We start from the raw sequence: 20966 nt of genomic DNA on the forward strand, positions 1-20966 counted from the left end.
CTTGCTGAGTCAATTGGGGTTAAGTAACTTGCCCAGTGTCCCACAGCTAGGAAATGTTAGGAAGTGTTAAGTGTCTGAGGTCAAATTTGAACTCAGGTCCTCCTGACTTCAGGGCTGGCGCTCTGTCCACTACTTAGCTGCCCCGAAAGCACTCTCATTTTAAAGATATGCGTGCTGAAGCTAGAGAGGTTTAACTTGCCTATGGCCACACTGAAAGTCTTCTGACTCCAAGGTCTGTGTCCTTACTATGCACCATGTTGCTCTAAAATAGCCCTGTAAAACAGGTGCTACAAGAATGATCAAAATCCATTTTTCAAATGAGAAAAAGTGAACAAAGGGAAATGATCTGCCTAACGTCAATCAGGTGCCAAGATTTTTTTGACCCCAACCATGTGTCTTAATCTACTCAGATCTTGATATTATCATCTATCAAATGAGGATAGACTGGATTAGATAATCCAGATAATTATATAATATAATTAGATATTATATTAATATATTATGTCTTATATCTTATTCAGATAATATATAATTAGCTAATCTAAAGCCCCTTTCCAACGCTGATATTCTATGAATTAATGATTCTACACATCCCATCTCCAGAGCTTTTTCCACTGACATGTATTGCCTTTCTTTTGGTTCAAATGTCTAGACTAGAACAAGAAAGGTGGAATACAATTCTAGAGCTCTTGAAACTAGTCCTGGCTTGATCAATAATTACAAACCTTATCCAGAATCCCTATGATTGATTCTTTTCAACTCCCAGGAGTCTCCCTACTTTATCAGTCAGCTCGGAGAAGACATGGGGTAAAGAGGTGGTGAGGGTGGAGCTTGTTTCCCTAATGTGTGTTAAATGCATGTGAGGGTCTGTGGGAGACTATATGTCTGTTTGTGTGACTGTCAGAAGATTGGGGTTGGGGCGGGAAACCATGCAGCTATAGGGGAATCAAAGGATTTGTGTACATTCTTTGTATCCATATTTGGTGGATCTGTGTGTTGTTGATAATGTATGTGTGAGCACATATTCTCTCTCCTCCCCCCACACACACACAAGCTCTCAGACACACTGCACAAGCAACCACAGAACCAATATGGATGTTCTACACTTGCCAACACAACCCGCAGTGCACACATCGTGACACATACCCACCCATAAGCCATGCCCAGAAACACATGCATACACAGTGACACCAATGACACATATCCTCCTCACCCCCCCCTTCCCTGGATACATCCTTTCAGCCCCCACAAAAAATACCAGCTGCATGCTGCCTCAGTATGTATGTCCGGAGGGAGTGGGAGGTGGGGGGGAGACATACACATCACATCATCAATGAAACTGACCCCCTCCCTCCAACTCATGGGGCCCTCCTCTTCTCTTCTCTCTGGCTTCTCCCTTTGCTTTCCCCTCTCTAAGTCAGAGCCTTCAGGTCTCCTATCCTATCTATCCTTCCCTCTAAGAGCCCTCCCTTCCCTCCCCTCCTCCCCCCAAATTAAAAATTCCCTCAGTCACCCTTACTGAGACTGACAGGCAACAGCTAAAGTAAGGAGGGGGGGATCCAGAGAGACGGGCAGAGAAAGAGAAAGAAATAGATGTGGAGAGAGGAGGGAGGGAGGAGGGAGAGAGAGAGAGAGAGAGAGAGAGAGAGAGAGAGAGAGAGAGAGAGAGAGAGAGAGAGAGAGAGAGAGAGAGAGAGAGAGAGAGAGAGAGAGAGAGAGAGAGAGAATAGGCGGGCAAGCAGAAGGAGCTGCAACGGGAGAGATGCTCTAGTCTCCATGGCAGTGCTTGAAGCAGGCAGAGGTAAGAAGCCGACCCCTCTTCCCTAGACTACCCACTCCCACTGCTTTCTCCCCACACTGTTTCCTTTCCCCTTTCCCATCCTTGAGTTCCCCTCCTCCCCGGGCCACCTGCTGTTCCTGGCATGGGGGGGTGGGGGTGGTTGCGGATTCCTGACCTCTCTAAAGAACATAAGAACATAGGGGACTCCCTAGTTTCTCATCCTCGCCCTGACCTTCTATCTCTTTTCCCCCCCTCCCCACTCTGTCTTTCACCTTCTCTCTGTCCTTCATCCTCGATTTCTCTTTCTTCCTTAGAGCTTTTCTTTCTTCAAGGGTGCCCCTTCCCCCATAGCAGAGCCAAGGGAGGGAAAATGAGAAAGGGTCTAAAGTAGGGGGTAAGGCAATGGAGGGGGGACTCCTGTCCAACTCTGGTTGCCCCACCCCCCCAGCTAGCCATCACCATAGCAACTCAGATTACTGGGCTCCATATGGAAAACAAAAAGGGGGGTGATATGACCTCATGGAAGGGTGCAGAAAAGGGGCTAAGGGCTCTTCTCTAAAAAATGTCCTCCACCGTTGGGTTTTCCTGCTTTTGTACTTTTCCCTTTCACCTCTCCCAATTTCGTTATACCCTTCTGATGCCTCCCTCAGACCCTCTCCCCTTCTTATTGTGATCCTCTGGTTTGTTTCAGCTGCCTCCCTAAGGCAGTAAAGCATCAATATCCCCATTGCTTCTGCAGCCCCCCACCCCCACCCCAAGCAGAGGGAGGAGAGAGACAAGGTCACCCAGTGGGGCCCCAGATTTTATGTCTTCAGATCCTTCCCATCACTCTCTTCCCTTAGCTAGAGAATCCTTTAGTTTTTCTCAGTCTCTGGATCTCCTATCTACTTTTCCCTTTCTTTCTTCTTTCCTTTCCCTAAACTCTCCCTTTTCTTCTTCCACTTCCACCCACCCATTCTCTAGTCTCTTTCTGGATGATTCTGTTCTGAGGTCAAATAGTTTCCCCTCCTTCAGGTCCTTTTGCCTTCTGCTTCAATTCTATTCTCCTCTTCCCGTACTTCCTCAAAAAAAGGGAAAAGTTAAGTGTTGAGAAGATAGGAAAGGGGTGATAAGTCACCAACCTTAGGGGAATGAAGGGTTTGGGAAGGGAGAGAGGATACATACCCTTCCTCACTGCCACTCCTTCCTCCTCCCACATTGTCACCTACTGTGAACCTCCAGTGGGGCTATGTACTGTTCCCCTATCAGTGAATCTGGAAGGAAATTAGTAGAGTGGAGTGGGGGTGGATGGGCTAACTAGATTGTGGCAAAGGGTTTGAGGACAGGAATAGGAAAAGTGGGTGAACTGGAGTTCTTGAGAGAAGTTAAAAGAAAAAGGGGAAATGGAAAGTGATAGAGTAGGACTGAAATACCATTTTCCCTAGCAGCTTATAGGAGCACCACTGATCCCAGAGTTGCATTGTAGGACCAGGGAGATTGATTAAATGACATCTGCAGGTTACAATCTTTTGTGATTTCAAATGAAGGAAAGAAAGGAAGCTCAGGAAACCAGCTGAGAAAAAGGAAATTGGAGCACTGGCTTATCTGCAGCTCTCTTTACCACAGCAAGGTTCTGTCTGCTGAAGACCCTCACACCCATGGAGAGACCCCAAGGAGACACAGCCCACTGAGTCTGTTGGAAGATGAGTCAATAGGAAGGCAGGTGGGAATGGAAATCAGAGGATCCCACCCAGCATCCTAGCAAGGGTGCTTTTTCTCCGCTCAAGGGAGAGAAAAGAGAAGCCATAGAGAGGCAGAGGGTTGTTTCCTTTGACCCTTAGCCTTGGATTCCTCCTTCTCCTTTCTACTGCAGCAAATGACATCTTAGGGGAGCCATGAAGGACAAGGCAGTGGGGTAGGCCACAGGGACTTTTTTGCCTCATTCTAGGGGGGGGGGAATTGGGAACGGGGATAATAAGGGTCATGGGGGGCAGTCTCAGTGGGGCTCCTGGGTGAATCCATTCCCCCCACCCCCCAGAATTTCAGGGGGTGTGGGGGGCAGAGGAAGAAGAGGAGGATGGCTCGGGGTGGGACAGGGATGGAGGAGGCCTCCCTCCGCTCCAATGCCCTGTCATGGCTGGCCTGTGGAATGCTGGCCCTCCTGGCCAATGCGTGGATCATTCTCAGCATCTCAGCCAAGCAGCAGAAACACAAACCCCTGGAACTATTGCTCTGCTTCCTGGCTGGCACCCACATCCTCATGGCAGCAGTGCCCCTCACCACCTTTGCCGTGGTGCAACTCCGACGCCAGGCCTCTTCTGACTACGACTGGAATGAGAGCATCTGCAAAGTTTTTGTTTCTACCTACTACACACTGGCCCTAGCCACTTGCTTCACCGTGGCCTCACTCTCCTATCACCGGATGTGGATGGTTCGCTGGCCCGTCAACTACCCGGCTCAGCAACGCCAAGAAGCAGGCGTTGCACGCTGTCATGGGCATCTGGATGGTCAGCTTCATCCTATCCACGCTGCCTTCCATCGGCTGGCACAACAACGGCGAGCGATATTATGCCCGGGGATGCCAGTTCATCGTCTCCAAGATCGGGCTGGGTTTTGGCGTGTGCTTTAGCCTCTTGCTGCTTGGAGGCATCGTCATGGGGCTGGTGTGTGTAGCCATCACCTTCTACCAGACATTATGGGCCCGACCCCGTCGGGCAAGACGGGCCCGGAAATTGGGGGGGTAGAGAGGGATCCAGAGGGGGAGGTACAGGGGGCCTAGGGACCCGGCCAGCCTTTGAGGTTCCAGCCATTGTAGTGGAGGATGCCCGTGGAAAGCGTCGGTCTTCGCTGGATGGCTCTGAATCAGCCAAGACGTCCCTGCAGGTCACCAACCTGGTCAGCGCCATCGTCTTTCTCTACGACTCACTCACTGGGGTGCCCATCCTGGTGAGATCAGGATTCCACACTCTATCTCCCTCTCCCTGCCATCCAACCTCCAACTTCCTTGTCTAGCCTGTAGTTCCCTCCATCTAGAATAGAAACTTCTCCACCCTTGATCCCCTTCCATAGAGATCACTTCTACCACCACCCCAATCTATAACATCCCACTCCCTCCTATCCCCCCCTCCAAATCTCCATTGTTCCTCTATATTATGGCTCTGCTTTCCCTCTGAGAGCCCCATCTCTCCATCCCAGTCTTCTTGACTTTCCTCTAGGTAATTTCCCTGTGCTCCTCTCTTATCTTTTTTTTCCTTTCTCCCAGATATAGAACCTCATCCTCTAACTGTCCCTTAAATCCTACTGTCAGAGGCAGGAGACTGGGCTGGAGAGACCATGGCTCTGACCCTGTGCGGTCTTTCTGATGAGCCTCCTGCCCTCCTTCCCCAGGCAGTGAGCTTCTTCTCACTGAAGTCCGACTCTGCGCCCCCATGGATGGTGCTGGCTGTGCTATGGTGCTCCATGGTACAGACTCTGCTCCTGCCCTCCTTCATCTGGTCCTGTGAGCGTTATCGAGCTGATGTGCGCACCGTGTGGGAGCAGTGTGTGGCTATCATGTCCGAGGAGGATGGCGAGGATGGTCAGAAGATGTCTACCCTCCCCACTGTGATCACTGTCCCTTCCCTGCACAGAGAACACTCCCACAGACGCCTAAACTCTGATTTTACTAAATATACAGCTCCTTTGCTGCCGAATATCTGTAAAGGGCCCTGCCCCTGCCTTATTTTCCCTCTCTGTGCCTTAGTTTTCTCATCTATATAATGAGGGGGATGGTCCCTTTTGGAAGCTCTGACTTTCCTTGTGCACAAGGTTATGGTCCATACACTGCACTGTAGCTCCCTCTGTTGGACACATCTCCATCACCGAGTTAATGGTCCTTTCAACCTTCCCCACCACCAATCACTCTCCCGGCAGATAAGTCTCCCAGGCTTGATTTCTAAGCATTTATTCTCCCCCACTCCCAACTCCCTGTTTCTTCTGTCCCTAATATTCTCCCTCCTCTCCCTATACAAGATACCGCATTTAGAGAGCCTCTATTCTTCTCTACCTTTTCCTTGCTACCATTTAAACCTCTTTTCTCCTCTGTGATCTATTTACAGCTTACCTTGGTTAGATGCTACACACACACACACACACACACACACACACACACACACACAGAGCTCCTTTTTCAACCAAAGGGATGGGGTCAAGAAGGAAAGGGACAAATCATAAGAGGAGGTGTGGGGGAAGCAAAGCCATGGGCATCTTGGGAACAATAACAATTGTATACATTGAGTGATCTCAAGATGAAATCACCTACTTTATCTTCTTTTTCTTCCCAAGATGGAACCTGCAATGACTATACTGATGGCCGGGTCTGCAAAATTCGTTTTGATGCTAATGGAGCTGCTGGGCCAGGGAGCCAAGACCCCACCCAAGTGAAAATGCTGAGTGGGAGACACATGCTATTTCCTCCTCATGAAAGAGTCCACTATTTGCAGGTATGGAGCTGAGAAAGGACAGCGTATTCGAATCTCCTCACATCCGTAAGGGTATTTTCAGACTTGGTTCTAAGTACCTAAGTTCAAGATATGTCAGCTTGGGTTGAAAAGATAGCTCTTTCCCTGTACTCTTCATCAGTATACCTATCATGAAGGACAAGGAAGGCCAGGAACTTGGAAAGGGAGAATATTGGGCTCTGTCTCCATTTGCCAACTCCTCTCCCCAGTGATCCAATGGGTTTCTCTATGACCAGGTCAGAGGTAGGAGGTGAGGTGTATTCTCCTCCTACCTGTAGAAGCCCTAAAAGGTACAAGGACAAATCAGAGGGGCATTAGGGGATTTTTCTATGTAGGTTCTACCATGACCAAATCACTTCTTTGGGCATTAGCTTCTTCATTTGTAAAAAGAAAATGTTGTCCTGGATATTCTTTAAGGTCCTTTCAATTCTTTTTTAAATTCATGAAACTAAGAAATCAATATAGAAAACACTCAACTGGGATGGAGAAAAAGAAGGTCTTATTCTAAACTAATATATGGTTTGCATGCATGTTTGTTGTGTATTGTGCAATTGCATATATATTCAACGGAAAGGCTAACCAGAGGAGAAATCCCCTGAAATTAATTTTGGAGTTAGTTCTACCAAAAGAAATGCAGGCAGAGAAAAACTTTTGAAATGGAGAATTCACACACACACACACACACACACACACACACACACACACACACCCCTCCCCATCTTCAGGTACATCCTTCTCTATTCCAGGAGTTTTTCCAAATATCATTCAATGCAGTTCCTCAAGATCTCACCTTTTCCCCTCTCCTAGGTTCCACTGTCCAGACGACTATCCCATGATGAGACCAACATCTTCTCTACTCCTCGTTCACCTGGCTCCTTCCTGCACAAATGGTCATCTTCAGATGACATCCGGATAATCCCATCCTCAAACAGGGAATTGGGGACACTTCGGGGCATGGAAGATGATGAAGAGGAGTCTGAAGCTTTGACCAATTTACATCAATTCTTGGAAAGCAGGATGCTAGGAGGAGGTGGAGGGCCTCCAAGGGGCCCTGGCTTCTTCCGAGATGAGATCACCACCTTCATTGATGAGACACCCCTGCCTTCTCCAGCTGCTTCCCCAGGTCCTTCTCCCCGTCGGCCCCGGGCCCCAGGTCTCTTACCCCGTCGTCTTTCCCTAGGGTCCCCTGATACTGGGGTGACTGGAGTGTCTATGGGGTTATATACAGGGAGACGGTGCTCCCTCACTGGAATTGAGGGGGACCCACAGGCTTGGGGGGGAACTTGGGGCCCTAACACACCTATATTTGCCCCGCTGAGCCTGTGAGCCCCTGATGAATCCAACAGACTTACAAGGAGGAAAGCCTGGGATAGATACCTCCCTTGACATGATTCAGTCTACAACTGGCCACAAACTTGAACCCAGGACAGCTGTCTACAGCAGACTTAGAAGGGAATGGGGGAATTGGATTTGGGGCATCATAGCTCTGACTACTATGTCTATTAGACTGGATCCTGCTCCTTACTTCCCATCATCCCCAGCCCAACATATTAAAAAATCTGAAGTGTTACTGTGAAAATAGCTGTAGCCACTGTGTCTTGGTGGGTATGGGCGGTGGCGGCAGAGGTGGTGGTGATGGTAATGGTCAAAGGAATAACTCACATTTATATAGAGTTCTAAGGTTTTTAAAAGCCTTAACTCCCTAACATAGGAAGAAAGGATTATGGAGATCCAGATAGACAAAGACACACACACACACACACACACACACACACACACCACACAGAGTCACAAACACAGTCTCACATGCATATATTCCGGGCCCCACCCATCAATCACTCTATTGTATATAGATGCAATTCCCAGAGTTGTTTGCTCATAATCACCCTGAGACAGGTGGTAAAAGTGTTTTCCATGTTTTATAGATGAGAAACCTAAGGATCTTAGAAAGAGTTCAAGGTCATACAGCTATTAAGTGCTGGCACTTAAATTCAAGGATTCTGACTCCAAGTTCCCAGAGGAGTCAAGATCACAAATAAAAGAAATTTATGTATATAGAGTGGTTTGTTAAAAGTGATGTGGGGAACTCATTTGTATGCACAGGGAAAAAAGGCCTTCATGCTATTTCTGCTTCCTTCCAGCTTCATTTTGGACATTATTTCTCTAGTAAAAGATGCTCTTACTTGATTTAATACCATGGGATAGCCCATTCCGCTGATTACTATTACTAATATTAGTAGTATTATTACTAGTAGTCAGTGCAAAAACTCTTATTTCTCGTCTTAAAGGGCTGCATTACAGCTGTCCTGAGCCAAGCAGCCACCCCCAGAACATCCCCTTGCTTGCTCGGATGGGGACAGTCTCCCATCAATCCATTATCCAATTCTTAACTCTCACTCTATGGTGCATCTCTCTCACCCAGAACCTGAAGGATCTGGGAGTTACTCCTCCCTCCCTCCTCCAAAAGGACGAATCTCCCTCCTTCTCTCCCCTGACCCAAGTTCCCTAATTTTTTTTTTTTTTTACATGTTTTCCATATCCAATTCTTCCCTCTCTCCAATTCTTTTCTCTCTCCCTCTGGTTCTCTCTTCATTCTCTCTTAATCATCCCAGTGGAAAGAACTGCTCTGTCCCATTCTATCTCTCCTTTCTTTTCTCTATCGTCTTGCTTTCTCCCTCTTTCTTTCTCCTTCCCCATCCCCCTCGCTTCCTCTCTAGCTCTCTCTCCTTCCTCTCCCCTCCCTCTTACATTCCTGCCTTTCCTCTGTCTCCTTCTCCTGCCGAACCTCCACATCATGCTGTCGCTCCTCCTTCTCCTACTGCTCCTTCCACCTCGGGGCTGCGCGGAGCCCCCAGGCCTGCCGCAGCTGCCCGGGCTAACGCCTCTCCAGTCCCCAGATTTGCTGTACGCGGACGGGCTGCGCGCCTATGCCGCAGGGGCCTGGGAGCGGGCGGTCGCGCTCCTTCGGGAGGCGCTGAGAAGCAGGGCCGAAGTGGGCCGCGCGAGGCGGGACTGCGGGGCACGGTGCGCGGCGGAGCCGGGGACCGAGCTGCCCCCAGTCCCCCCGAACGACCCCGGCTCGGACTTCAGCCCAGGGCCCTGGGAAAGGCTGCTGCTCCGCGCCGCGCTGCGCCGAGCCGAATGCGTGAGCCAGTGCGCGGCCCGAAGGCTGGGACCCAGGGGCGCCGCGGGGCACCGAACGGTGCGTGCGCTCCAGGATGCCTTCCGCCGCCGGGAGCCCTACAACTACTTGCAGAGGGCCTACTACCAGGTGCGGGCAAGGGCTGAGGTGGGGGAACGGCTCTCATTCTTTGGAGTGCAGGTTCTCCTGGAGCCAGCAGGGTTGGAGGTTCGAATACGACTCTGCTCCTCTCCGTGCCTTACCTGTGTAGCCTGAGACAAATCAGTGCATCTCACTGGGCCTCAGTTTCCTCATGCGTTAAGTGCTAGCTGTGCTAGATTTTAAGGTTTCTTCCTGCACGAAATTCTACGATCCTCTGAAAACAAAAGCCAGAGGGCGTAATATTAGAGAGACTATGCAAGGGGAGGCGAACCATTTGAGGATTCTCTAATGCATTCCCCATTCTAATACATCCCTCCTCAAATTACAGAAGAGGGTTGCGGGCCCAGAAAGATTATGACGTTAGTTTGCCCAAAGCCACCCCGGTTATAAGGGGTAGAACTCGAATCTGAGAGCCCTTTCCACTGCACTACATCAAAACTAATGTAGGAATGATTATCGACTTTGTAAAAATTAGATCCAGAAAAATAGGGTTAGAAGATTTTTGGGGAAGAAAGGAAGGGAATGAGATGTTAGGGCCCGAAAGAGGTTCCAGAGAAGGACCGAGGCGAATCTGGGGTTAGGGATGGAAGTTGGGAGAACGAGGATGTTAGGACAAGACAGGATGAGGGGAAGAAGGCTGAGTGACCGGATTCCTGAGGCTGGTGAAGGAGGAGAGGGTGGAGATGGAAAATACGGTTTCCTGCTCTTTCTGCTTATGTGGCCTGGATTCCTATTCTGCCTAGCACCACAGGCCGTCTGATCCACCTTTTAAACTCACTTCGGGGTCCTAAAATCCTACATGTTCAATTGGGACTAGTTTCCAATCCCCTCCCCCAGTTTACCCCTTTCACTAATGCAGGGAATTGTGGGGGGGGGGGAGGGTGTTTTCTCATTTTTCCTTGTTTTGCCCATCCCACTCAACCTAATACCTGATGGTAATGTTGCCCCATTTCAGCCTGATCTGATGCCTTAATATTTCTTTTTCTTTTTCTTTTTCTTTTTTTTTTTTAAGGCAATTGGTGTTAAGTGACTCTCCCAGAGTCACACAGCCAGGAAGTGTTAAGTGTCTGAGACCAGATTTGGTCCTCCTGACTTCAGGGCTGGTGCTCTATCTACCGCATCATCTAGCTGCACCCCCTAATATTTCTTTACCCCAAAGCCCCCAAGCTTAGCTCTGGATTAGAAATCAAGAAACCTAAGTTTGGGTCAGTTGTTCTTTTGTGACCTAAATCACTTTCCCCCCTTTTGGACATTTCTTTTCTCATAAGTAATAGTTGATAACATGGGTATATTAATTTAACTCTCACTACAATGTTATGGGGGGAGTCACAAGATATTTTTATCCTCATTTTATAGTTGAGGAAACTGAAGTTCATTTAAGCTGAATGGCTCAACCAATGGTCTCAGCTAGGTAAAAGCTCTTGGTGGGATCTGAACCCAGATTTCTTCTGACTCCAAATCAAGGCTTAAAATGAAGGGTTGGACTAGAAAAGGATGACCTCTAAGATCATCTGAAAGCTGAAAGAGCTTTAGAGCTTGTCAATAGATAGTTACACAGGACCATCCTCATTGATGTGGAATGTTTTCCATAGAAAAACTTATTTGAAATGGGGGGGGAGAGAGAGAGAGGACAGTAATCCTCAGCAAGGGGGAGAAGACTGATAAATGTATAGAGGCAGGATTCTGCACCTTGATTTTGAGTAGGTTCTAGGAGAATAACCAACAGGTAGTTTAGGAGCCTGCTCCAGAGTCTGGATGTGTGGGATGCGAAGGGGAGGCAAACTGTCTTGATTATGAGGTGATATCCAGTGGGGAGGGATCTAAGACATTGCTCCAGGGTGGAATGACTATTTAGAAAGAGCAGGAACTTCCCCTCTCACAGCTCCATTTCCATTCTCCCAATGGCCAACTCAAAGCTGAAGAAACTGGACCTGGCAGTGGCAGCAGCTCACACCTTCTATGTGGCAAATCCAAAGCACCTCCAGATCCGGGAAGACATGGTGAAGTATCATCGAATGTCTGGGGTGCGTCGTCAGAGCTTCCGGGACCTTGAGAATCCCCTTCACTGGGTGAGTTACCTTCTCCAACCAAACCCACTCTCTGCTTCTGTTATCTACTCCTCATCTTGCCAGAGTTGTAATAGAAAGACTCCTCTGATGGCCTGGGAGAAGGTGGGATCTGGTTTCCAGCCTCAGTTCTGATACAAAGCAACAATGACCTTGCTTGAGTGAATCATTTTACCATCTGAAGAGTTTGGATTAGGGTCCCTTTGAATTTTAACTTTGATGAAATTTAACATTGATTCTGAGACCATCTTTCATCTCCTTTCTCCCAAGTGAGTTATAAAGTAGCATTTGCTGGAGGAGAACCAGGTCTCCAAATGAAACTTATTTCAGACTGCTAAGATACTCTTTCCACTGTTTCTGGCTCTTGTATCTATTCTATGCTATGTATTTCCGCAAGACCTACAAAAAAAAAATAACAATTGCTTAATATTCACATAGTGCTTGTAGCAACTTTGTGAAATAGCGTTTGCTAATAACATTATTACCATGTTTCAAATGAGCAAAATAAAGCTATGGAAAGTTAATAATTTTTTCATGGTTATACTGCTAGACAAAATGGGTTTTGTAGTTAATAGTACTAATAACAAACATTTAAATAGCAGTTATTATGTGCTAATCACTGTATTGAGGTCTTTACAAAGATTATCTCATTTTATCTTCACAATCACCCTGGGAGGGAGGTACTATTATTATCCCCAATTTACACTTGAGGAAACTGAGGCAAAAAGAGATTAAATCATTTGTCCAGATTTACACACTGAGTAAGTGTTTGAGGTTCTGAACTTCACTCCCAGCGCTCTACTCTTTGAATCACCTAATTGTCACTATCTGAGCCCTCTATAGGTGGTACTTAGGACCACACCTTGAATCCCTGCTCCCTTTCCTTAGGTGGCATATGATGAGGGTGTGGAACTGCTGAAGAAACAGGAGGTAGCAGCAGCACTGCCTCTCCTGGAAGAGGCCCTCAGGGAGAGCTTGGCCCAGATGGAGAACTGTCGAGCAGAATGTGAGGGACCAGAGGAGCAGCTCACAGAGGACGAGGAGAAGGAGGAGGAAGGAGATGCTCAGCCTGAGAGCCAGAATGGCCTCTATGAAGCCATTGCAGGTTTGAGTCTGGGATAGGGGAAGGGTTATTTATTGGAAGAAAGCATAAGAACATGTGTTAGGGAGAGGCTGGATCTTCCAGAGTCAATGTCCCTTCTTCCTCCCCCAGGACATTGGATCAAAGTTCTGCAGTGCCGGCAGCGCTGTCCTGGGGCTGTAGCCACACGGCCTGGCCAGAGCTCCCCCATATCAGACTTCCTGCCTAGCCAGCTATGGCAGCTACAGGAAGCCCATGCTCAAGGTGAGTAGAGTTGGGAATGGGGACGACTTTTTTTTCTTGGCTTTTAACTAGAGGTAGCAAAACTTGTCCAAATGGGAGCTCCTTAAATCACACCTTTCCATTTCTCTAGCTGTGTAGTGCTTTTCTGTTTTTATTTCCTTCAGGGTTGCCTCCAGTTGTCTTTGGAGCAGATGAGAAAGCCCTGGAAATGTTCTGTACAGCTCTTTCTAGCCTTAATTCCTATACCTTGCTTTTTTTCCTTCTATCTGTTCTCTTCTTTGCTCTTTTCTTGAAATAGGTAAGTTGGAAGTCAGATTTTAAAGGTATCAGACACAGAAAACCTTCCCCAAGTGGGAGTGATAGTGTCAGCAGGAGGTGGGTAAGGAGGAGGGTTCAGAATCATTATGATTGGTCCATATTCCCAGCATAGCCGGCATGTTTGCTATTGTTCTCAATTCCTCTCTTGTCTATTTGTAGCTCCATCTTTGCTTGTCAGACTTTGCATCTCCATCACTCCTGTCATGTGTCTTTCCATTAAAGCTATCCTACATGTTTTTTCTGTCCTTGCCCCCATCTCTTCATCTCCAGTGGGGAATCTCTCCCAGGCAGTGGAAAATGCCTTGAGCATCCTGCTCTTCTATCCTGATGATGAGGCTGTGAAAGGAGCCCTGAATAAATACCAGAAGCTGTTGGGAGAGCAGAGTCCTGACCTTAGTGCCAGAGAGGTAAGCTGTAATTCTTGGTCCCAACAGCTCAAAACCTAAACTAAGCACCTAACTTACATTAACATTGCCAACAGAACATTGTCTCCAAAACTTGTATTATTACTCTGGACTCCATTCTCCAGTTTTAGCTCCTTTGGAACTTCTGGTATAGGAGATTAAAATAATCAAACCATCTGAGTATATCTGAGATCTGGGAAAGAACTGTGAATGGAGGAGGGATAGGGAAGAGTATAAAGGCAAAATTCTTAGAGCCAATGAACAGTCTAGCCTAAGTTTTGACTTCTTTATCTGCCCTACTTCCATCTATATGTATAAGGAATCAAAGCATGCCCTACCATCATCAGGATGGTTTCTCTAGGTTTGCTTTGATCTCCAAAGTCATCTTGGGCTAAGTGTAGATAAATCTCTTTTCTGTTTAGATTAATACAAATTCCTGAGGCAATTGGGGTTAACTGACTTGCCCAGGGTCACACAGCTAGAAAGTGTTAAATGTCTGAGGTAAGATTTGACTTCAGGTCCTCCTGACTTCAGGTCTGGTGCTCTATCCACTGTGCCACCTAGCTGCCCCTAGAATTTTTTTCAAAAGAGTTTTACTAGGAAATTAAGATGAAGAGTAAATCCAAAGCAAAAGTCTACAGAAACATAGAAATGGACAGATTCAGAGAGAACAGAATACTATCCTGAGTCAGACAGAGTCCCAAAATTCACAGTTTTTTTTTTTTTAAATCTCCATTTTGTCTGTTTTGGACACTAGGCCAAATTAAGAAGATGCTAACTTGAAGCAGATTCTGGATGGCAACACGGCTAGATTTGGGATGTTCTTGATCCCCTCCAGAATCTATTTCCTAATCTTCTTTCTGGGTATAAGTATTCTTTCTGACCTGGAACTGCCCTTCATTTTTACTCTGTAACCTTCTTGGCCCATGTTGTTCCTCTTGTCTGGATTCCCAGATGATAAGGAATTTTCTTATCTAGACTTTGAATGTTCTTTCAATGTTCTTTCCCCAACACTCCTAGGACATTCGACATTTTGTTCTTCAATCCTTGGGGGAGAAGAAACTGCTATATTATGCCATGGTACACCTGGGGACCAGTTTCAAAGATCCTGTGAGTGATATCCCCCTGAATGTCTTCTGTGGAGGGTTGGGATTAGGGTTACTTTCCACCCCAAAGATGTCCACTATTATGAAAATCCTGCAAGGACATATGGGCAAGAAGTACAAGGCAAAGTTGTCCCAAAGGATAAGGAATTTTGGGGGGGGGAGAGAGGGTAGCTGCAGTGGTTTGGAGATAAAGGTTTTATTTCTAATCCTTATAGGATTCTTGGACCCCAGATGACGTTATCCCTGAGGAACTGAGGAAAAAGCTTAGGTAGGAGATGTTTCATGATGGAGGTGGATAGGAAAGGGAAGTTGGGGAAGAGGGGAAAAGGGTAAAGATAAGATTAGGGTTAGAGCTCCTGGGAGAAGAGAGAGGGGATAGATCTTTCAAAGTGTCTCTGGGATCTCCCCTCCTCTAACTGAACATGTGTCTTTCCCTGGAGAGAGGATCCAGAGAAGAGGCCTTGGGACTCCAAACTTCCAGAGCCAGAGTCCTTGGCAAAGTGGAGGGGTGAGTTCCAGAGAGGTGTGAAAAAGAGGGAAACATATGGGAATGGGAACTTTAAATTCACCAATTGACATTGTCCTGTGTGTGCCCCAAGCACTGTTGGAATCCCCCATCCTGGGGTCCCTAGTTCTTCATTCTCTCAGCTTACTCCTGTTTCCATCCCAGATATCCAATTTTTGGAGGGTGTGACCTTAACCCAAGATGCAGGGCAGCTGAATGGTTCTGAGAGGGCAGTGCTGGATGGGCTGCTCACTCCTGCTGAGTGTGAAATCCTGCTGCAGTTGGCTAAGGTAAAGGAAGAAAAGAAAGCAAGATGTGGGGGAAAGAATTACAGGACCTCAGTGATCTCTAACTTCCAACAAGAACCCAGCGAAGGATGCCTCTGGAGTTCCCATAGCAGAGAGTGTAGAGTGAAATCAGCAATAATTTGTGGATGGATGAAGAATTAGTACCATAGTCATCCTATGGCCTTTCTGTGTCCTTTAGGATGCGGCTAAGATGGGAGATGGGTACCGGAGTCGGCGTTCTCCACACACTCCTCATGAGCTTTTTGAGGGGCTCACAGTACTCAGGGCTGCCCAGGTGAGAAAGGGCCCATGTTTCTAAGTCCTTTCCTGAGATTTGAGAGAGATGACATACCAGGGACTTGGGAAATTTGCTCAGTGATGAGGGATGGGCTGCTCTAACTCAGATGCCTGAGGCTTATATTCCAAATTTGATAGAGGTAAGCAGATTTTAAGGATCTTAAAGAGGCTGGCAGGGGCAGCTAGGGGATACAATGGATAGAGGTCTGGGTCTAGATTCAGGTAGATCTTAATTTAAATCTGACCTCAGATATCATATGACTGGACAAGTTACTTAACCCCTATTTCCCTTGGTTCCTCAGCTGTAAAGTGAGGAAACAGAGGAGAAAGAAATAGCAAACCATTCCTTTATCATCACCAAGAAAACTCCATGGACTTTGTCCATGAGGTCACATAGAATCATTCATGATTGAAAGATTGAACAATCAAAAGTAGGCTGTCAGGAAACCTTGGAGTTTAGAAACTTTAGCAAGAAGTAAACCCAAGAAGATTCTTTGTTGGGAAAAGAAAACTGAGGCTTCTCCCCTCTCTATTACTTTTCTTTGCTCTTTCAACCCACGTCTTCTTTGCAGCTGGCCCGGGCTGGAGCTGTGGACAGACATGGAGCTAAACTGTTGCTGGAAGTTAGTGAGAGGGCACGGAACTTGACCCAAGCATACTTCTCCCCGCAGTGGCCCCTACATCTCTCCTTCACTCACCTAGTGTGTCGAAGTGCCATTGATGGTATTTACTAAGGTTTCCTTTCACCTAGTGCCCTCACCCCTTCTCAAAGCCTCCTCTCCTGGCCTTGATACTCTTAAGATCCCCCACATGCTTGAGTGTGTGCTCCTTTTTCTCCTCAATCCAAGAAGATCTCTTCTGGGGGTCTTCCTGGGAAATATTTCTGGCTCTAGGGAAAATGTCCATCCTCAGTGACCCATTGAGATGTAACTACATGCAATAGGGAGAGAAGGAAAGAAAGGACATGTGCATTTCTACTCAATGTCTCTGCATTTCAGGGGAGCAAGAACAGCGGATGGACCTAAGCCACCCAGTTCATGCTGACAACTGTCTCTTGGACCCTTACAGTGGGGAGTGCTGGAAGGAGCCTCCAGCATATACTTACCGGGACTACAGGTGGGGATGAGGGTGGGTTGAAGGCTAGCCTATATGCCCTCCTCCATAGTTTTCATAAGGCAGTCTTCAGGGATGGGGGTATCTCCCTAGCATACCATCTATAAAATACAGAAATTGGACAAGATGAGCTCTAAAGTCCCCTCACGTAGAAGAAAGGCTTATTGTCTTCCCTTTTCCCTCCTCAGTGGGCTCCTTTATCTCAATGATGACTTCCAGGGTGGGGACCTGTTCTTTACTGAGCCAGATGCCCTCACTGTGACGGTGAGCAGGGAAGGGGGAACTTACATGGTAAGGGGTGGAATAATGGTCAGGATTCATATTAGAAGCTGCCCAGAGGCAAATGCAGGAAAAAATGACTGGGCCTATTTTAACTCTTTCCCTACAATATTTTCTCTTCCTCCATCCTTATCTCTCAGCCAGTAAATAAGGACTTACCCATAGATCTCTGCCATGTTTCCTTCTTTGAGATATAAATGGGTACCCACTGAGGAGGGCAGTATAACCTACATGGTATCCCACCTCCTGCTTCATTCAGGGATTTTACTGCTAGTACTGTCGCTACTCCTACTCACCCATCCCCATGACCTAATGGTCTCAAGTCCATAGGAAAAGGAACTCCACTTCTACCTCCCCAAGAAGGTCTCAGTTCTATAATAACATTGAATTCCTGGGAAGGAAACAAGAAGTTGGGACTGAGAGGAAGGGGCAGCTATTTAGCTGTCTACTTCCTTCTTATCTACCTTTGCCAATTTCTAGATAGATGTATCTATGATTGGTTAAGTCTACTTATTTTCTATTGCCTCTTTGAGAGGGAGGGAGGAGAAGGTGAAAAGGCAAGATTTTTCTAAAGTTCCTTTCCCTTTTTTAGCCTAATTTTATCCTTAGCTCTATCCTACTAAGTGGCTTCACACTCCTTTTTAATATCTCCTTTTTAGGAGATTAAAAATACCAAGAATAAATAGAATATGAAAACAGGAAGAGTTATATCCCAGAACAAAGCCTTTGGAATAGAGGATGAACAATCTGGGGCTCCCCTTCCCCTCAGGTCCCATATATCTGCCTTTCTGCCCTGGTGCTCAGGATTCCTATGTTCTGGGATGAAACTTGCTGGTATTTTTCCCTTTGCCCTACATTTGAAGATGAGAGGGATTGTAGCCATTGTTCTCTGGGATGTGACAGGGGGAGGGAGCCAGTGAAACTATTCCCAACACACTGAGTTCTGAAGAGAGTGAGGTCTACCACATTCTTTTAACTAAGTTCTGCTTCATTGCCTCGATGTTTCTGTTGATGTTGTTTATTGTTGTTTTATAGTTCCTTGGTTGATGTCCCACTGGTGTGTGGGGCTGAGGGAAAGCTAGGCGTTCTAGGAGACTCATTCTACATGTTTCCATGCCTTATTCCAGGTCTGAGACTACAGAAACCATCTTTATCCTGTTAGCCTTTGTTTTGAACGTAGGCTATGGCACAAATGAGGGGGAAGTGGTGACTTGTTTATCGGTCTATCCCTGTGGCAGGCCATTGTTATATAGAATGTAAAGGGAAGATGAGTTTCTGGAAGTGTGACAATCATTCTTTTCTCCCCTTCCCACCCTACTATTGATTCCCAGGCCCAAGTTCGCCCTCAGTGTGGACGCCTTGTGGCCTTCAGTTCTGGGGGAGAGAATCCCCATGGAGTATGGGCTGTGACAAAGGGACGGAGATGCACCTTAGCACTATGGCACACTTGGGCCTCAGAGCATATGGAACAGGTGAGAGGAGACAGGAGAATAAGGGCATAGAATGGTTCTGATGGGAGGGTTCAGTTAAAAAATCATGTGTATAATTTAGAATTATGCTAAGAAAGTGACTAAAATGTCCATATGCTTTTATCTAGAGATTATATTATCCATACCTCAAAGAGGTCAAAGACAGAAAGAAAGGTGCTACATCTGTCAAAATATTTATAGATGAACCTTTTATGATAAGAAAGAACTGGCAACAGTGCATATGTTTATCAACTGAGGTATGCCTGAATAAACTGTGATAAACAAACATAATGGAATATTGTTGTATTATAAGAAATGATAAATACTAAGAATTCAGAAAAGTATGGAAAGCTTTATTTCAACTAATGCAAATTAGAGTAAGCTGAATCAGGAAAATAATATATTAAATGACAAATGGAAAAAAATTAATCATTTTAATAAATATAGGATAGGAAAAAAATAGATAAAGTTATGTGAAAAGGCAATAGTTTTAGTTTACTACCGGCTCAATATGAGTCAGTAATGAAAAGTAGTAGCCAAATAAGATGACTTGATCTTAATCTATATTAATAGAAAAATAGAATTAGAAATAAGAGAGGGAGATAACCATTTCATTACATTCTATACTGGGTCAGCCCATATCAAGTATTTATGCTGAATAATCTTTTGAGAGGAATATAAATAAATTGGAGAAGAGGTTAACCAGAATAGCAAGAAAAATATGAGGTAATACATGAAAATATGAGATAATATAAAATATGGCTGAGTGAAGTAGAAGTGTTTAAACTGAAGAAGAGTCTCAAGATATGAGAACTGTCTTCAAATATTTAGTGGATTGTCACTTGGATAATGGATTAGATTTATTTTATGTAGTTCCAAAGAGCAGAACCAGGATCAATGTGAACATATCATAGACAAATAATTTTCTGTTTAATATAAGAAAAAAATTTCTGACTGATGATATCAGAGCTATCTAACAATAAGGTATGCTTCCTGTTCTTGGAAGTGTTTAATTAAACAGAGGGTGGGTGACTCAACAGAATAACAAGGATATTACAGAGAGGATTCCTTCATTAGTTGGTGGCTGATACACTTCTTCTAGGAGACAACTTTTTTTATTAAAGCTTTTTATTTTCAAAACATATGCATAAACAATTTTTCAACACTGACCCTTGCGTTCCAGATTCCCCCTCCTTTCCCTCACCCCCTTTCCTAGATGGCAAGCAATCCGGTATATGTTAAACATGTAATTTTTTAATATATATTTCCACAATCACCATGAAGCACAAGAAAAAATGAGATCAAAAAGGAAAAAAGTGAGAAAGAAAGCAAAATGTAAGCAAACAACAATAAAAAGAGTGAAAATACTATGCTGTGATCTAAACTCAGTTCCCACAGTCCTCTCTCTGGGGGTAGATGGCTTTCTTCATCATAAGACTTTTGGAACTGCCCTGAATCATAGGAGATAACTTTTAATAAAGGTTCATTGACTTTTTTTTTCTATATCCCTCAATCAGGACCGTGCAGAGGCTGAGATGCTGCTACTGGAATCGGACAAATCTGAAGAGGGGGAAATCCCCAGTGGGGACTCCTCCCCAGAGCCTCCCAGTATTTTGGGAAAGAGACCACAGCAAGCCCGATTGGAAGTCAGAAGGCAACATCCTGCTCGGTCTCGGGAAGAGCTTTGAAGGGATGAAGGAGACAAGATTACTTAAGAGACATTCCAATCAAAGTGGTGGTGGTGAATTAATTCCAAGAACCACACAGCTACCTATTGACATAATGAGTCAACATCAATTGCCTCCTAGGTCATAATTAACTGAACAGAGAAAGGTCCCCTCTTTCTTCAAGGATCAGTGGGGTAGAACTTCTGTTATGAAGGTTGGATTGCAAGTATGTGAAGTGGGAGGAGAGGTAATATCATGGGCCAAATATCTCAGAATCTGGAAGAGTATGGCTTCATGAGCATACTGACCTCCCCAACCCCACATATAACCCTTCAGGGGGACAAAAAGAACAATGGAGCATTTCACCTCTATCAAGTGATGGGAGAGGGATGGGGGCTAAACATATGGCCTCACTTGTAGAGGGAGATCTTCTTTTCCTAAGTGAGAGGAGAGCAGAAAATGCTTGAGTGCTTTGGGGGCAGGGAGGGAAAAGAGAAAGAGTGGGAGATCATCCCCTGTTACACAAAGCAATAAAGGACATTCAAATCCCAAGGTTTGTGTTACTTATGAATGTAAATGTGAATGTAAAG

The 20966-nt window shown here is 45.9% G+C and overlaps 2 protein-coding genes and 1 long non-coding RNA gene across 4 annotated transcripts in view; 2 read left to right on the top strand and 1 right to left on the bottom strand.

The window, feature by feature from the left end:
* Positions 1-3394, bottom strand: part of LOC141543596 (uncharacterized) — a 48517-nt gene extending 45123 nt beyond the window's left edge. The window contains exon 1 of the long non-coding RNA XR_012482475.1: positions 2053-3394. This is a non-coding gene — a long non-coding RNA (uncharacterized LOC141543596). The remainder of the gene's footprint in view (positions 1-2052) is intronic.
* Positions 3395-3836: 442 nt separating this feature from the next.
* GPR162 (G protein-coupled receptor 162) lies at positions 3837-7837 on the top strand. Its single transcript, XM_074269059.1, is given in 6 exon segments — positions 3837-4211; positions 4213-4494; positions 4496-4705; positions 5147-5336; positions 6083-6240; positions 7066-7837. Coding segments are annotated over 6 exon segments (1734 nt in total). The 3' UTR covers positions 7585-7837.
* Positions 7838-8811: 974 nt separating this feature from the next.
* P3H3 (prolyl 3-hydroxylase 3) lies at positions 8812-20926 on the top strand. Of its 2 annotated transcripts, XM_074269057.1 has the most exons (15): positions 8817-9529; positions 11458-11610; positions 12496-12712; positions 12821-12952; positions 13520-13656; positions 14674-14763; positions 14975-15027; positions 15200-15267; positions 15430-15554; positions 15751-15846; positions 16421-16571; positions 16847-16964; positions 17150-17225; positions 18572-18712; positions 20227-20926. In XM_074269057.1, exons 1-15 carry the CDS (start codon positions 9053-9055, stop codon positions 20395-20397), a joined length of 2205 nt encoding a protein of 734 aa, XP_074125158.1. In that variant the 5' UTR covers positions 8817-9052; the 3' UTR covers positions 20398-20926. The 2 variants fall into 2 exon arrangements, with proteins under 2 accessions (XP_074125159.1, XP_074125158.1); XM_074269058.1 differs by lacking the exon at positions 18572-18712 and having other exon boundaries at positions 8812-9529.
* Positions 20927-20966: the final 40 nt, after the last annotated feature.

Source organism: Sminthopsis crassicaudata, chromosome 5, assembly GCF_048593235.1.
Source record: "Sminthopsis crassicaudata isolate SCR6 chromosome 5, ASM4859323v1, whole genome shotgun sequence".
Lineage (NCBI taxonomy): Eukaryota > Metazoa > Chordata > Mammalia > Dasyuromorphia > Dasyuridae > Sminthopsis > Sminthopsis crassicaudata.

What these genes read in the sequence shown, in the direction of transcription:
- P3H3 (XM_074269057.1), top strand. Translation starts at nt 9,053, where the DNA reads ATGCTGTCGCTCCTCCTTCTCCTACTGCTCCTTCCACCTCGGGGCTGC. An exon ending in TGCAGAGGGCCTACTACCAG is followed by an intron (nt 9,530 to 11,457) that starts GTGCGGGCAAGG and finishes GCCAACTCAAAG; the next exon opens with CTGAAGAAACTGGACCTGGC. An exon ending in GAACTGAGGAAAAAGCTTAG is followed by an intron (nt 15,028 to 15,199) that starts GTAGGAGATGTT and finishes CTTTCCCTGGAG; the next exon opens with AGAGGATCCAGAGAAGAGGC.